At 38.1% G+C, this 18,778-nt stretch overlaps 1 protein-coding gene across 1 annotated transcript in view; it reads left to right on the forward strand.

Moving 5' to 3' along the window:
* Positions 1-18,778, forward strand: part of RhoGAP19D (Rho GTPase activating protein at 19D) — a 250,530-nt gene that overhangs the window by 226,386 nt on the left and 5,366 nt on the right. Inside the window, exons 12-18 of the mRNA XM_080272825.1 lie at positions 358-530; positions 749-899; positions 2,873-3,088; positions 4,339-4,498; positions 5,494-6,243; positions 8,456-9,429; positions 10,705-10,789. Coding sequence (XP_080128951.1) covers positions 358-530; positions 749-899; positions 2,873-3,088; positions 4,339-4,498; positions 5,494-6,243; positions 8,456-9,429; positions 10,705-10,789 — 2,509 coding nt within the window. The remainder of the gene's footprint in view (positions 1-357; positions 531-748; positions 900-2,872; positions 3,089-4,338; positions 4,499-5,493; positions 6,244-8,455; positions 9,430-10,704; positions 10,790-18,778) is intronic.

The raw sequence follows: 18,778 nt of genomic DNA on the forward strand, positions 1-18,778 counted from the left end.
CCATTTGTATGATACCAAGTTCATGCTTTTCAGCTGTCTGTACTCTATAGCCTCATCCTACAAAGTTTAATGTTTTACCACATGTTGTATATGCATGATTGGTACTTCCACTGTGTCTTTAGTGGGACAAATATATAATTTGTTAAACAAAATCAAGGGTGGTGATTACCAGTGTTTCAGTGCCCAGCTGATGCTGTTAAGTACAGTTCTGTACTGTTTCACTCACATGGGGTTGTTTAGCATAACACAGTCACCATAAATATGACTGTACTTATTGCTTACATCAAGAAAATAAATAATTCTCTCTCTCTCTCTCTCTCTCTCTCTCTCTCTCTCTCTCTCTCCATATATCAACAGTCCCTGGAGAATGAATATGTGCCACTGTTGGTTGCATTGTGTGTGGGTGTGGTGGAGAGCCGGGGGTTGCAGACACAAGGTATCTACCGCATCCCAGGCAACAAGGCTGCTGTCACACACTTGACAGAGATGATCAATAAGGACCCTAAGTCAATAGACTATGATGATCCCAAGTATGTATGGTGAAAGAAGTATGGTTTGATTTACAACTTATTCTCATGTGAGTAGTATGGCTATATATTTGGTGATAATGTATTGAACTGCAGTGTATGTACATTTATACTGCATTCTGGTTAATGCTTTTATCATAGAAGGGAAAGCACAGACTTAATTAATGGCAATGATGGCAGTCACATTTCTCTAACCTTATTGGGTTCTCGTAATTTTGCAGATGGAATGATGTGAATGTCATATCCAGCATGTTAAAACAGTTCTTCCAAAAGCTGCCTGACCCCCTGTTTACGAGTGAACACTATCCACTCTTCATTGAAGCGAGTAAAATTGAAGATCCGAGCCAGAGGATGGTGGAGTTGAAGAGGCTGGTTTGTAGAATTGTACTTTTTTATAGTATTTAAGAATAAAATTTGTTGCACTGTATTCTTTTTATCATTAGAATCATCATAGTCATTTTACCTTTGTTTTCCTTATTAAAAAAAAATCAGTAAGACTGAGAAGTAGGAAGTTGAAGCATTAAAGTAAGAGAACTATAACAAGAGTTCCCAGTGAAATAGGTCTTACAGTCATTCCCTTATGATTCAAACCTTCAAATATCATGGCTGCATATCACTGGTTATGACATATTTGAATTTGTTTTTTATTTTTAGATGTGTCCCCCCAAAACACACACACACACACACACACACACACACACACACACACACACACACACACACACACACACACACACACACACACACACACACACACACACACACACACACACACACACACACACACACACACACACACACACACACACACACACACACACACACACACACACACACACACACACACACACACACACACACACACACACACACACACACACACACACACACACACACACACACACACACACACACACACACACACACACACACACACACACACACACACACACACACACACACACACACACACACACACACACACACACACACACACACACACACACACACACACACACACACACACACACACACACACACACACACACACACACACACACACACACACACACACACACACACACACACACACACACACACACACACACACACACACACACACACACACACACACACACACACACACACACACACACACACACACACACACACACACACACACACACACACACACACACACACACACACACACACACACACACACACACACACACACACACACACACACACACACACACACACACACACACACACACACACACACACACACACACACACACACACACACACCGCTCGCTGGCTCAGTGGTAGCATTCTCGCTTGCCGTCTGGTAGACGGGAGTTCGAGCCTCGCTCAGGTTGCGAAAAGTTTCACTGACGAAGTGGGCAGTTACTGTCCCCCTTGAACAAGGGGACGGGTGTGTGTGTGTGTGAAGGTCACAGCCTTGCCCTTAGACCGGACTATATGAGCTCTCAGCTCCCTTCCGGGAGGGTAAAAGCTGACGATCACGACCATCAAGTGATCCTGACCGACCCGGTGAATTACACACACACACACACACACACACACACACACACACACACACACACACACACACACACACAGAGTAAGGAACTGAGCCATTCATGAGCAATTCAGTTGCTGGAGTTTAAAAATAAGGTACCAATGTTTACCATGTGTCTCCATCCATTCTAATCTTTTGGCCTCTGTGAATGCCTAACCGAATAAACTTATATCCAATTCTTTTGCTTTCATGACTTCCAAACCTTGTGTTATTATGTTTTTGGTTACCATATCATATGTCATATGCATGACATGTCCTGCATATTATGCTACAAACAGTTCTTTACAAATTCCCCATTGCTCATGTCTCAAGAACACCTGATGGCTTCCAGTCCTCAACTTCTTCACAGCATTCATCACTTCCATGCTTGGTTACCTTCTTGGACAGCACCTTCCTTCTCTATGCACCACTCAATCTTATGTTTATCACTGTGCTTCTCTTGTCCGTCCCATTCAGCATTTCAGCTCAAATGTCACCGACACACCCAAACATTTTTATTTCTGCAGGTACAGACTGGTATTCACTTATGATTCATTCAGTATTTCATAATTGTGGAAGTCTTCATTGGTTGTTTTCATTGTAGAATAATTTTCTCCAATTTTAGCAACTCTAGTTGTATCTGCAGTATAAACTGGAAAATGTAAAACATAAAAGCAGGAGAACAACATTTCTCACCATTCACACCTTAAGGATTCTTGGTTATACCACACAGATAGCGTGTCACACAGAAAAATTTTTTACATTGTAAATTTCTCCACAGGTCCACGAACTACCTGACCATCATTATGAGACGTTGCGTTTCCTCATTCTTCACCTGAGTAACATTGTGGCACACTCGAACAACAACAAGATGGATGTCCGCAACCTGGCCATTGTGTTTGGTCCAACACTGGTCCGTTCGGGTGATGACAATATGGTCACTATGGTTACCGACATGTCACATCAATGCCGCATTGTTGAGAGTCTCATCAGTCATGTAAGTTAAATGTGTGACAGCTGCAATCTTTTTAATTCTGTATAAATCCTGTCTTGATTTTTTATGGCATCATTTATTTTTCCATAGATTGTGGCAATTTTTTAGAATGAGAATGGTGAAGTTTATGATGTTTTGTTTCATGAAATTAGCTGTAAAATGTTTTGCTGTATGCTGTACTACAAGTGAATTACAGAAAAAAGTGGTTGAATGGTTTATAATTATTTTTATACTGGGTATATTATACAGTGGTATTTTACCCTGCCCACAGTTCATTGCTGAAGGGGTAAATGTGATTGTCGGCGTTTATTTTTTATTCATTTATTTGTGAGTCTGTGCATTGATTATCTCTCAAACCAGTGATCGGATGATCTTCAAACTTTGCGCAGGTGTTGGGTATGCGGAAGTGAGGAAATTTTTTGATTTTGGTGAAAATCCACCTGGAGTAAGGTGGGAGTGGGGGGCCCCAAGTCTGGGAGCCATTGATGAAGATAGGGAGCAAATTTTTCAATGTGCCATAGGAGGCAAACAGTGAGAGATAGACACATAATTACTCTTAATCACTAATAGGAAGTCATATGGGGTTTCTATTTGCACCATTGTATTTTACTTTGGGTGACGTTTTTGTTTTTGTTTTCGTTTTTAAAGGCTCCAACCTTGAAAGGTTAGTCAGCGTCACATATTTTGACTACTTAAATCAGCCAGATGTTGAGAGATAGGCACATGGTTACTGTTAATCAGTAATAGGAAGTTATATATGGAGATTCACTTGGCACCAGAAGATGTGACCTTGAATGACCTTGAAAGAAAAAGTCGATCATATTTTAAAGTTTTAAATCCAAGAAACTGCTGTTTCTTATGATAATAGTGCAATTGTCAAGTCATTAAATTTCATTTATCCCAATTTTCCTTCTCCCTAAGTAACCTTGACTCCAATTCAGCTGGCTCAGGTGAGGCGTTGTGACCTCAGGTCACTTTGCTCGTTTATTTTTATTTTGTAATTTGAGTGATTGTGATTTAACTAGAAGATGGAGGCACTTAATACTGGGAGAGGAGATATTTCATTCTCAGGCTTTGGGGGCTTGAATGGTGAGTGAATAAGTGTGTGGTCCATTTTATTGAGTTTGCTATTGATTACCTCTCCCACTGTCATTTTTCTTTTTTCTTGCTTTCTGAAGCCTGCTTCACCCCTCCTGTGGGTGGAAAAAGAAGTGGGATGATGATGATGATGATGATGATGAATTTTTTTCCAGGCATCATGGTTCTTTAATGAGGAGGAAGGGGATGAGCTCTCACCACCCTTGCCTGACCCCTCCCTCAGTCAGAGTCCCACTGCAGATGCCCTACCACCTCCAGAATCTGACACACCCTCCAGCCAGGACTTGCTACTACACAATATACAGAAAGTCGAAGGTAAGAGAAATTGTAAGACATTGGTACTGGAACTAGATTATCTGGTTAGTAATTGGTGCTGTACATTACAGACAGTAAACTCAGAATGTTTAAATAATCATTGTAGGCAGTATATAACTAATGTCAAAAATTGGTCATTGCATCGTGAAAATGTTGCTCTGTACTGACCTATAATAACTGATACTATTGCTGTGTATGGCTCTGTTGTTAAACCAAAACAAGAAATAGCATTTATCTCCCTTATCAGGGAGAGCAAGCTGTAATTTTTAAAAAATGCAAAAAAAATATAAAATGGAATGATTTAGTAGTAGTGGTAGTTTTAACTTTCGGTTCATCTGCAATGCGAAGAAGTTCATCTCCTTCTGGGGATTAGGGAAGGAGCAGGGACATTTGTATAACTTGGCATCTGGTCCACGTGGTTACACATGTATCTTTGACACTGTTTGGGTACTCAGGACAGTGGTTGCACTGCTTTCTAACAGTTGATGGATTGACTGTATCGGGAAAACATTTGTGAAGCACATTGAAATAGTAACAGCCAGTCATACAATACCCCCATTTAGGCATTGGAGAACCCTATGTTAAGTTGTTATTCAGATCATTTAAGCTATAGTAGACCCCTCTACATGCCTGGAGCATTGAACATGATAGAAAAGCCTCCAGTCACTGCTGATCTTAAAAAAATATATATATGTATGTATATATATATATATATATATATAAATATGTGTGTGTGTGTGTATAAAAGTATGGTTGGCATTTGGCTGTGAGTTAGAGCTTAGATTTGGAAGATATAAGTGATGACTGCATAATTGTGTGGCCCATTTCACTGGGCAGTTTATTGAAAATTCTCTTACTTTTAGCTTTCCTGTTTTGTATTTCTGGATCCTACTTATCCCATTGTTTATTGGAAGGTAAAGTTAGGATTAATGTGGAGTATGTGCTAGCTTGTAAGTAGAGTAGTGTACTAATTAAAACTTGTTTTTTCTCTGCAGGAAATATTAAGGGAGATATAAAAAGGGATATTATGTCATCCATTATATCAGCCGCAAACAGAAAAGTTCATAAAGTTAAGTACAGAAAACCTTTGGAAGAAAAACCAATTGATGACTCTAAATTTAGTGATAAAGAGGGAGGATTTGAGGAGCGTGATATTGACAAAGAGGCCGAACTGAGAAAACAGCGATTATTTGCAAAACATATGGAGAGTATGGTAGAACTACCGGACCCTAAGCCAATGAGTGAACGGAAAATTTCCAACATGAGTTTAATGAGTGTTCAGAGTCAACAGTCTGGTGTATCTAATTTGCCACAAACCCAGAATAATGAAAGGACTAGTGGTCTTAGTGAACAAATCAAATTGGGCATAACTGGAGATGATAACAGGTTATTATCTATGGACAGAAAGGATGGTTTGAATGACAGTTGTGTGCCACTATCACTGCCCTCTGTCACTACTGCTAACTCCACCCAGCCATCTAGTCAGTTGAACCCAGAGGCAGGCTCAATGTTCGGAGATGAGGTGGCTATTCGGTCTTACGCTGGGCTCAGTGCCAGTACACAGGAGAGGATACGCCGCTTTAAGTTGGAGACACTTGCGATGCTCCAGCGGGATGTATCACGACATCGACGAGAGACAGAGAGGAGAGATGCGGAGAGACAGAGGCTAGAGGAGATGTGGCGGCGGGCTAAGCAGGATATGGAGTCAGACGATATATTGGATCAGCTGGCTGACAATCCTACCGGTAAGATCAGAATGTTTGATGTCCTTAGCTCCTCCTGTCCACACACTGCTAATGCCATGATATGCTCACAGTCTTTTGGGAACAAACTAAACTTTAAGCATATCTAAGGCTTTTTACTTATGGTACTGGTTAACTGTGATTTCTTTGGCATCATTTTATTTCTCGCATGAATCTCTGTATTGAGTTGTGGGCAGAAAGATTAAAAAAAAAAAAAAAAAAAATGAAATGTCATATGAAAACTGACATATGGAGTTATGTAGAATTTCACATCCTAATTTTTTTGAGCTGTTATATTTTGATAGCCTAACTGAGACATTGTGTCATGTACTTATTTTGGTAATGTAAACAGTGTTATTTTTATAATATATTCTCATGTAGATATACAACATACTCTGTTTGGCTCAGGATTCAGTTTACTTGGGCTGCATATTGTTATCAGTACTGTAGTTCCTATTGTAAAGTAGAATTGTAAATATAGAAAACTAATGACGATCATAATAGAGTATGTATTAATACAATCTTTTGAGATTTTTCAAGGATCTTTTTCTTTATCCTGTTATGTTTGGTAGTTGTAGCTAATCCAACTAACAAAGCATACGATGTGTCCTGTGACAGAGCCATCATAGAGACCTGACCTCATTGAACAAATTGGATACAGTCTGCTTCACTGAGGTACTCTGACAGTAGGACTAACATTTCAGTACTGTACTATCACACTCGGTAGTTCATAAACAATCCCTCATAGTTTCATATTTGCTAACAGGTTTCATGTTTTGGGAAATATCTTTAAGTCCAGAAACTTTGCTCTGTAAGTTCTTAGTTACCAGTACAGTACCTAGATGCCATAGTATGTATCCTATTAAGAGCCCCTTCCAGTTGATTACTGTACCAGTAAACACAACATTGCCACATTGCTCGAAACCTGAAGCCAGCCTTTAAACATGGAGCTGGAAGGGAATGTACATGCCTTAGAATGAATTTGAAATGCTGACCAGGACTACTAGCCTACCTAAGCCATGGTTCTGGGCTGCAGGACATGATGCAGGTCTGAATTTGGAAATTCTGAAGCCAAAGTCCAACCTGGTGGATCAGCATTGGTGGGGTGGGTATTCTTTCAGATTTCAAAGAAACTTTGGGCATGGAATGAATTATTGAGTGTGACTGTGCTAACACCAATTTGCATGGTGCACTTTGCATGAACCCAGTTTTTATTCAAGGATACCATAGACTTGGGGTAAGTCACTGCATGGCATACATTAATGCCAAGTATTTTTTAATACCGTTAAGCCATTCCACATGAAGCAGTACAGTAAAATGCACTAAATGGCAGACATTGTTCTCACATCTTCACAGTAAATTTAAAATAAAGTGCACAGAGCTGTGTTGGTCTCAGTAAGTTGTCTTGTTCTTAACACCATAATAAAGTACCGTAATATAAATATTTTTGAAAATATATTTACTTAACACATAACACAATTTGTATAGTGTTACACCATGTAATTGAGATCTATCATGAATCTTGTAAATATATAAATATTGGCTCATAATGTAGCTATTGTGGGGAAAAATGTAACAGATGTGTGTTTATCAGATGATGGACCATCAAATAAAGTGTTTGTGTCTTTTCTTTGATGTATATTTATGTATTGCATATATATGACAAGATATTGCAATTTGTACTTTTCATCAGGTGTGCAAATTATGTGATACTGTAATTATTTATATATGTATGTACTGTATATATATATATATATATATATATATATATATATATATATATATATATATATATATATACACATAAATATACTGGATAAGTGGATTGAACCTGTACAGTATACTTAGCATGATGCTAGGGGGAAAAACAAACCTACTAGAGACGTAAACTCCTTGTGAAAGTAATCGTGATCTTTATTCCATGACCATTGTTCTATATTTTTTTTAGTCCTGGCAATATAGTGGCTACATTCATTTTGTTTATGCTTACTATCATAGTACTGTAATTCAGTTTTCCTACATATTCAGAGCTCAAGTTTTCTAAGTTTGGTACTAATAATATTTAAGGGTACTGGTATTGGTACTGGTATTACAGTAATCAGAATGCTTATGTTTGCATTAAATTCCACTTTTGCTATACAGTACTGATATGAAGTTGCATATTTATTGCAGACTTTTACTTCTTATTTCTCAATGGTGCCTGTTTACATTTCAGAGGTTGTACGAAAGATCTCTGATTACCCCTGGCGTCTGCAGGACCTGAATGAGGGAATGGGAGGGGACCGGGGATCTGTAGCCTCCAGTACCGGCTCTCATCTCATCTCTGCTGCCCTCTCTCACCATCCCCTCTCTAACACCCCACTTACACCCACCACTAATGCCATCTCTCAGGTATCTAACAGCCACCTGCAACCACCTATAATTAAGGTAGCCAATGATCCTGCTGCAGTTGGGAAGGCTTGGGATTCTACTAATGAAAATAGGCATGGCATGTTGCAGCAGAATTCACTTGCTTGGCTTGATTACAATGCTGCTTCGCCTCATAACACTCTTGGCTCTACCTGCTCTTCTGGCAGCTCAGGCTATGGCAGCCTAACTCGATCATCTCATGCAAATAATCCAGTTTACAATGATGATTTGGCTGGGAGGTCAGTGGAAGAAGCCTACTCAACTGAGAGCTGTAGACCCAGACCTTTCTCGGTATCACAGCAATCTTCACCCTCCAATTCCAAAAAGAAAAAGTCCAGCAAAGGGTCTGGATTTCTGTTTGGTCTCGCTTCCTCATCTTCTTCTCCTTCCCTTTTCCCTTCCATGACTGATGCTGTCGCTGAACTAACCCCAACACGAAAAATTGGCCAGACCACCATCTATCCAGAGAGCCCCCGACCCCCTCCCCACCGCCCTCACCCATCCTCACAGACCCAGCTACATCCTCCAATCCTGATTCCCCAACACAGCGCACCTACTCAGGGCCGCCACAAAGATTCCATCCTACACCACATCCTCCCTAGCCGTCTCTACCACTCCCCCCGCCCCCTGCGACGTGGGTCCTCTGCAGAGAGCGTCACAGAGCAACCCATCTCCACCACAACCACCACCACCACCACCCCTCTCTCACCCTCCATCTTTGACTCCCAGAAGGTCGTATATAACGGCACTCTGAGGAGGACCAGAGGATCCAGGGACCAGGTAGGGGTGCCACTTTGCACTCCACACCAACATGACTATTGCTAATGAAACCAGCTTTCTCATCACCATACTCACCACTGTGCCTGTTGTCTCAGATATCCCTTTCTTTACAGTGACATATTTTGGTTATCACTGCTGTCACCAGACCATTTCATTTAGCCTGGGAGAGACCTTTCAAAATGGGGGAGTTAGACATAGCCTTTGCTAACCCATTAAGTATGCAAAGCCTTTCCCAGGTTGAATAAATTATCTGGAAGTAGTGAGTGTAAATTAGATAATACATCACAGGATGGAAGTGTTAAAACACAATTCCTCATCAAACCACAGATGCCACCACCACTCTTGATTACCCCCACTCCCACTTCAGCCATACTTTTTTCTGCTGTCATATTCTGGTACATGATTGATTATATATCCAGTGGTACATCATTGCCTGATTATATTAAACAGCATTATGCATAGCTAAGGCCTGTGTAGGCTTGTCATTCTTTTTTCATGCTAGTAGCATTTGTCATGCTTTAAGCAGTACAGTATTCTCAAGTACAGCCTGTAGAAAAATTGATGGGAAGTATAGCAGTGGAGCCATTGTAGAGTTGAAATTGCTGTCTGGATTTTAAAGTTTTGTGCGGTATTGTTGTTAGATTTTTATAAGTATATTTTAGTCTTAATGTTATCATTACATGTACTCTCACTCATGCACTCACTTATTAACCTCTTGAGTATGAGAGGTCCTTCACTTGTCAGATTAATTTGCGTGATAGTGGTAATCATTCTTTATACTGGTAAGATGCTGTCACGCTCAAAAAGTTAATCATAATTATATACTGCATATTAAATTAAGTATTACAAATACTTTTGTGAAAGTTCTGTTGTAAATAGAAATTCTGTTACTGAATTTCAAAATAATGTAGGTAAAACACTTTAGCAAAAGTTTCAGTAGTGTTTTGTGTATTTTTTCGGTTTAAAAGGTATTGATCTCTCAAAGCAGGTTACAGTTCTGTTGAGCACTTTGTTACCATGACCTATTGGTAGTTTTTAGATACATCGAGATATATGGTAGCATTATTTAGTTGTGCAGTGTAGTTAATTGGAATTTCATTCAGTTTTAATGGAGAATATTAATTTGAGTATAATTGTGGTGCATGTTTATACTGAGATGCAATGTAATCATTGCAGTTAAATAGGAAAACTTAACTACAGTTTAATCACTGCTTTAGGATCCACATATCGAATGTTAGCCTGGGTCTGATGTGTGAACTGTATTATCCTGCGCAGATCATAAATGGACCAGAAGCAGGAGTCCCTCGGTGTGGCTCACTAGACTCCCTGCGAGACAGTCCCCATGTCCCCCATGATGACGGTAAGCTTCTTTGGTTCACTTAGAATAATAGAATGAATGTTGAAGTGGTTCGGAAGCCTATATTTTAGAAGTTTAAGGAATGGCCATCAGTTAGTTTATATATTGTTTAGGATAGGAGCCTTACTGGTAATGGAATGAGAGTAGAGGAGACAAAAAAAATATTAGCAGTAAATATTGGTAAAAAATTACCAATGTAGTGTGGTTATGGGCATGGGTGTGGGTGTTGGTGTGGGTGTATGTGTGCATGGGTATGTGTACATATACTCATGAGAAAAGTGATGCTGTGAACCTGAGCAATGATCATCTGATATATTTGCCAGTTGTTGAGGTGCTCACTGGTGGATGTCTGTTGATGGGTTTGCAACACTATAAGCAATCATGGTAAATATGGTCTTCAGTCTCTGGTCTGATTTCATACTGTATCTGTTATTAAAAATGCTTTGTATATGTTGAGGATTCCATGATGGAACTGTTTTGCACAAGATTAGTGTTGCCTGCTTCACCATTATATCGATTTTGAGTACGTAATAATTGCCCTTTGATTGCTGACATTAGTACCTGCTAGACTGCATACCAGTCCACTGTCACTGTTTCAGTTACTGTTCTTACATCATAATCTAGTCCACTTCTGGTATCTGTTCACCTAGAATTCATACTTTACATAGCTCTCATATTGGTAAGGCCCACTATAGTTCACCCACCTTAGCTTGGTGGAGATATATATCCTTTTGCAGAGTTTTTACCATAGTTCATTCATTCATACACTACAGGTGTACCGTAGTTCATTGGCAGAATAAGATAATAGTATGGTGCCACATTCTCTCCATAGCTTTTTTTTTTTTTTTTCTTTTTTTTTTTTTTTTCCCCTGGTCAAGTTCATCCAGTTTTTAATTTTTTACCATTAACTTCTGTGTTGTAACACAATTTCACTCACCTTTGTGAATTGCAGAGATCCTGAAAAGGGCTCTTTCATTTTTAATATCTTCACAAGAACATATCATTTTTGTATTATTCACTTAGTAATTATCATGGGAACTATTTGTACTGTTGGTTACAGAAGAACAGTATAATAGTGTACTGATATGTACATTTAAGTGCAAGCTTTTGATTACTCTAATGTAGAACAAAAAGGAATATATATTTAATAACCCTCCCTGCACATGGGTTATGTTTCTTCAGTTACACGCTCATGATTAGAACCACATAGAAAAGTGAAATTATTTTACCTCGATATGGTTCTGCTAGTCATGGGATAAGATATATTTCATGAAAAGTAGTTATACGGTTAAATGAGAGCTGTAATATGTTTTAAGTAGCTGTATTCGATAGTGCAGTTTGGTGTTTGCCAAGTGTTGTGTTGTTCCTGTTGAAGAAAATGTCATTTTCATCCTTATCATCGTCATCATGACCCTCTTTTCCACCTAAAGATGAGGTGAAGTAGGATCCAGAAACAATGAAAGAATAAATCATGATTTAACTGGGAAATGTCACTTTCATAAGGCAACTGTGTTAATGCTGCCCTTTGACTGAGAATTGTCTGCTGGTACTGTGCATTTTTTCTCAGCTAACATGAGATAAATGTACAAAGCTTAAGAAAAACCTCAGACACCCAAAATGTTAGCTGAAAGTTGTAGTAGAGAATAAAGAACATATTTTATTCCAGCTTATGGCAGTTTAATTTATGCAGCTCATGGCAACTCACGGCAGTCAAAGGATTAATATACAGCACAATTTTAGTGATGTATTTTCAGCAAAAAATGATCTGCATTCTTGGGTCTGGTTGGCTTCAAAGTGATCACTAGCACTGAATCCATGTTCATTTAGTAGGGATAGTAACTGAGAATTCATGGTCCATGTCATATTGTGTCCTACCACAAAGGGCAGATAGGGTTTTTGCTGAGGGTACAAGGGTTTTTCAACTATAGTTGTCAGTACATTCTCATGTTCATAGTACAGTCATTTCATTTTCTGTCATCTTCCATTGATCATTGTTTACTTTTTTTAATCAGCTACACACATTTGTAGAACCAGAAGTTGTGTTCCTTTTTATGTTTCCCATTGTATTTATGAGTAGTATTGTAGAAATGTATTTTACCTGACATAGTACAGTTTGTGTATGTATGAATCTATCAGTCCTTTTACTTCATGGCTGTCTGTCTTTGCAGTTATTCTGATTCTTCCATACTTTTCATGTAGTACAGTATAAAAGGATGATTCAGTGCTGTCCTGTTTTGTAATATCAGTTGCCCAACAACTTTTTTCTTGTTCTCAAATGGCCGTGAAGACTTAGTTTTCCAATTTTAGTATTTTATGTTAGCTCTTTACTGGACAGTGGACACCTTTAGGATATTATTTATGGGACCGAAAAATGATCATGTTTTGATAAAGTTCATCCCTGGCTGGCAAAGTATTAAAAGCGGTATCAGTTACCCCTGCCCCTGCAAGTATTTTTGATCTGCAGGCTAAAATAAACTTGTGTTAGCATAAATGTAGTGCATCCAAATGCACAAAAGGTTTAAAGTTTCCTTTTTAATTTTACCCCATTACAGTAATAAACAAGTGATTGTGTCCCATTCCTTAGCATACCTAACATATTTGTTTCATTATTCTGACTTGATGTTTACATTGTCTTATGTTTTGTTCTTTGGGTACATGTGGTTAACTATTTTGTACCTGTCTTTGTTTTCCTTTTCTCTCCTTGATTATTGAGTCAGTATTGAGTTTCAAAGCTACACCTGAAGTTATTGCACAAAGCTCCCAACAGACAGGCATTGCACAGTTCAGGAGAATGATCTTTCACTGATGTTAAAGTCTTGCTTTGCTGATTTTCATTCTGTTCTTGGATTAATTCATCAAAAAATATCTTGGCATGGAAACTTCCTTTTATGATTTTGAGCATAGAACAGAGCATTACCTTTACGTACTCTTTTGTCCTCAGCGTGTGGTCTAGGTTGAGGCAAATCATTTAAAATCTGTGTAGCTGGTCTCACTGCGTAGGGAAGGTGCATAAATTGTAAAACAGTGTGCTCCATTGGTGTCTGTCAAAGGTATTTTCACAGTTCTTTTTTCCCAGCTTGACTCATCTATCAGAAATGTTGCCTTTGTAGTGGATTTGCCAGTATACACATATCTTTTTGATGTGCACTTTATGGATACACATTTCAAGCACTTTTTTAATCAGTACATTATTCCAGTTGCTGATGCATGTGTGTTACAAGTTATTGCTCATTATTTGTCCTAAAATATGAATGGTAACAATATACTGTAGGTTAGTAACAGTCAGCTGTGTGAGATAAACTGAAGTTACCACCAGCATTCATTACCAACAGACGTACATTCAACATCAATCCTGTTTTGCTCCATCATGAGTGTCGGGGACCAGTTCTAGACTACTCATTTTAGTGAGTGAGGCATTGTATGAGAACTGAACCCCAGCCATTCCTTGGACTTTAACTCCAATGGACCATGTCCAGATTTTGAGTATTTACAGGTATACCCCAAGATACGATAACACTAGATGTGATACCCCAGCTTAGCAATGGGGTAGAAATACCACCATACCCCACCTGGCGATGGCCAAACCCCGGTTTAACGATGGGTGTTTATTATTTTTTTTCCCAATTTTCATATTTTAGATTTAAATCTTGTGTTTAGGTTGATTTATAAACTGTTTTTAGACTTAGATTAATGTGTTTTAGTCATAGGTGGGGTGAACATTGTCATTTTGGGGTACAGTTTATCAAGTTTGATTTTTTCCAGACTTATATTTGATGATTTTCAGATTTTATTTTTGGGTTTAGGTGAGTTATAAACTGCTTTTAGGCTTACTTTAGCTTGTTTTAAGCTATTTGGAGCTTTAGGTTAGCTAGAAACCTGTTTTTGGACCAATTTGGCTGAGTTTAGGACTTGGTTGGGAGGAAACCCAGGGCTCAAAAATGCATCCCTATACTTTACATGTTAAATCTACCCCAAGATACGATACTCCGCCCAGTGATGGGTTTTTACTTAACCAGTTGCATCATTAAACCAGGGTATACCTGTACCTTTATTACTGGGAGACATGTTGGCATGAAGTGACATGCATGGGATGAAAAGACTGAGCATGAGATATGCTCATAGGTGTGGTTGGTAGTGACCGCACATCTCTGAACAGAATTTAGTGCATGTGACTGATGGGGTGGATTGCGGATGGGTTGAAGTAGGCCAGAACTTACTGATGCACAACTCATAAACTTTAGCCCTTCCACCTCAAAGGTGTTTTTTTGGCTGGATGTCCCACACATGGGTGTTTTGAGATATTTAAAGAGAAATTTTTTAAATAAAATATTCCACACCAAAAAATAGACAATGATTTTCTGAGGAAAATGATTTTTTGAACCTAATGTAAAAAAAAAAAAAAAGCAATAATAATTACCTCTTTATTGAGCTGTCAAAAACTTTTATACTGGAGCTCCCCCATTGCTAGATTTATGTCATTTGGTATAATGGTAAACTCAATTTTTTTTTTTTTTTTTAATGCACCTGTACACGACATAAGCAGAATGAAAGTTCTTTTTTACATGCACACAAACCTAAAAAAAAAATTCTGTGTAAAAACAAAATACAGTACCGGTACTTTAATACTTTTGTTTCCACTGCTGTGGCAGCGGAAACGTCTCGTACCACATGCTTCGACACATTAAACTTCTGGTACCCGATGAATACTTCTGGCACCTGACAAAAATAAGAGACAATAGAATAGTGCTCCCATGATGGCAACGCCTCAGTATTGCCACCTCCTGATACATAAAACATTATTGGGCCTCCAGTACTGACATGCAAATATAAAAAGTCCGTAACATGTATATGTGCCACCTGATGGCAATACACATTTTTTTAGTGGCACGTCCATATGCCACCCAATGTGAAAGGGTTAAACACTTTGGTAAATTTCGAAATAGCTTGTAGGTATAGGCAAACGTCATTTTACAGTTGGGATGCATTGCAGGAAAACTTATCTGATGACTATTGATAAACAATCGACCATCATAATATGGGTTCAGTAGTATTTTTCTAAATGGTTAGTTACACAACATAAGTATAAAACTGACTTCCAGTTCGCCTAAACTGGTAGTTATTTCACTGCATTGGACTTAACTGGCTACTTTTTCCAGCACCACACTACAGTATTGGGTAATTATTTACCAGATGGGCGTGGCCTTTCCATATTGTCTATTGAAATGGGTCTTTCAGAGGTTAATTGGTACCTCTCCTTGATTACCATACCTACTGGGGATTATTTAAAACGTACCTCTGAAGGCTGTTATTTAGGATTTTGGATGCATTAATATTCCTCTGAGATCGCCATATTAAACATTCCTAACGCATGTTTTTTAATTTTAAAACTGGAGGTCAAACGCTGCAATCGCACGTTTTACTTTGGCATAGTTTCTGTATGGCATGTCCAGGATCTTCAGTGTCACTTCCTTTTGCTTTTTTTTTTTTTTTTTTTTTTTTTTTTTTTTAAGGTTCCCACTGAGTTGAATTTTGCTCTGATGGGTTTTAGATCTCCAGTGTAATATTTCATGGCAATCCCAATTTCAGGGGAAGTTTAGTTTGGCTAGGATGGATTTGGTTAGGTTAAAAATATGAGGGGTCTGGGGGGGCACAGCCCCCCAGTTAGCTTAGGCCAAGTTAAATTAGGTTAGGTTTGGTTAAATCACTAACTTTTCCATACCTTTGACATGGTTATTAGTGTTTTCTTTTGTGCATTTTTGAGCATGTTTGATATACTGATGCATCTGGTTGGAGTGATGATTGGTAACGCAGGCAGTCGGAGAGATTGTTGATAAACACATGACATGGGCGACCTGGACGCTTCCTTAAATACCAAAAATTAGGTATATTTTGTCTTTTCCGAGTCACTTCCTGCAGTCATAACTCTGCAGTCAACTATCTGTGTTGCATCTGTATCAGAATTACTTACCTTGAGATAATGAGTTTATTATAATACAGTATACTGTAGGTGAAATCAGCACGCCCGTTTCGTAAATAATTACCCACAGATGTTCGATCACTGACACTGACACTCCTGGAAGTGATGGAGGTCAAAGGCCATCTTGGAACAGACAGAAGACTGTAGGCTTGCTTGTTACCAACCAGTGAGGCTTCATAGGGGATCAGATTTGTGAAAAGAACAATCATATATTGAAAAATAGTGATAAAATCTTATTGTGGTATAAGTGAACTGTTGCAAATTGGCTGATCATAAAACAGAGTTAGTTTGTATGCGAGCAATCAGTTTTTCAGTAAGATCATAACAAAATGATGTGAGATGGTTAATAATTTGATTTTGTATTGAAAAGGTTGATTATGGTTAATTATGGGATTCTGTTGTATTTCTTTCAGATGAAAGATCAATCAAATGTTTTGAGTTTACATGATAATAGTTTTAGGGAAGTTATTTGATTACATATCATATTTTAGTCATCATTATCATAAAATGTACCTGTATTGAATATTACCCCAGGTCACCATGGAGACTACATTTGTTCAGGTTTTATCATTTGATACAACTAGTACCAGTTTTATGCTAAATATAAAAAATGATCAGGACTTTTTTTTTTTTTTTTTCCCTATATGGATCTGCATTTTTATCAGTACATAGTAATCTTATAAAATGCTTGGGTTTTCACCAAAAGTCAGTTGTTGGCTGGTAACTGCACTTTTGATTGTTATATTGTACTGTATGTGGCATGAATTGTTATGGCGAGACTGTTTCTTCACATATCATCTTCATTTTCATCCGTAAGCCAGTATTCATCACCATGGGAAAAAATAATGGGTTCCATCACTTTTTCATGTTATATATCAACTGTTTTCAGAATTATCAGACAGTATTATGAATGTTAAATAGTATAGAAAGGTTTCAGACTGATGTACTATAAGTCTTCATTAGTAATTCATAGTTACTGTAGAATGTTTTGCTCTCAGTAAATACATAATGTAGTAGGTATTCAGATTGATAAGGGAGCAGTGCCCATTTAGTCCTTTGAGGATACTGTATTGGTATTTTTGTTTTTATTCCCCTATTGTAGGTGCAGTACTTGTAATGGTAGGGGAAAATATGCATATGATGAGTAGGCAATGGGATGCTAGATATCTTTTAAGTTGTTGTCCTTGTGACTTGCTGAAACATATGTACTGTATACTGTATTATGAATTTTAAATTGTAGTGCTGAGGAATTTTGGAGAAGGGAATGCTGCAACATAGAGGTACATCATTGCTGAATGAAAAGGCTGGGATATTAATTTACCATTGCCAACTGCCCTACAAATTTTCTAGGACAGTGTATCAGTAGTGTTATGAGCCACAACATTGATATCTAGTAGTCATGAAAGCCTTAGTACAATATATGTCTCATAAAATTGTGTATGGTATTATTTGTATTACACCATTGAATGTAAAAATGCCATAAGATTTGTGTCTGTTCATTTGGTAATTATCTTTCTCTCTCTCCCTTTTTCACTACCTGCTGCTGTTCAGGTCTGCTTCATGTTCCAATATTTCTTAAGTGCCTCCATCTCTCAGCTGACAGTTTACTCAAGAAGTAACTTTTGGAATTTCTGAGGTCTGATTTTTACCACAAAGTTATGCAATACAGTATTATGCTTTAGGCTAAACCTTATCCTATTTTTTGCATTTGTATTGTTTGGTATCCAGTAGGATATATTATTCTTATTTAAGTTATGCTTCCCTTATGTAGCTCTCATGTCATGATTTTTGGTTCATTAGTAACTGGACCATTTTTCCTGCCCTTTTTAAGAAAATTTTATTGATAAAGTAAATAAAAGGTCTTTTTCTCCTCTTCATTTCTCGGTTTGCTCCATTAGCTGCAAGCCATTTGCTTTTTTCAGCCTTACATTCTCCAGAACTTTGCTTATTTCTATACTGTATTACTACATTTTTCTGTAGAATGTGGGAGATATGGACCAGTTAAGCTAAAGTGA

Source organism: Coenobita brevimanus, chromosome 6 (assembly GCF_032717465.1).
Source record: "Coenobita brevimanus isolate Jiangsu-jjx chromosome 6, ASM3271746v2, whole genome shotgun sequence".
In the NCBI taxonomy this organism is placed as follows: Eukaryota; Metazoa; Arthropoda; class Malacostraca; order Decapoda; family Coenobitidae; genus Coenobita; species Coenobita brevimanus.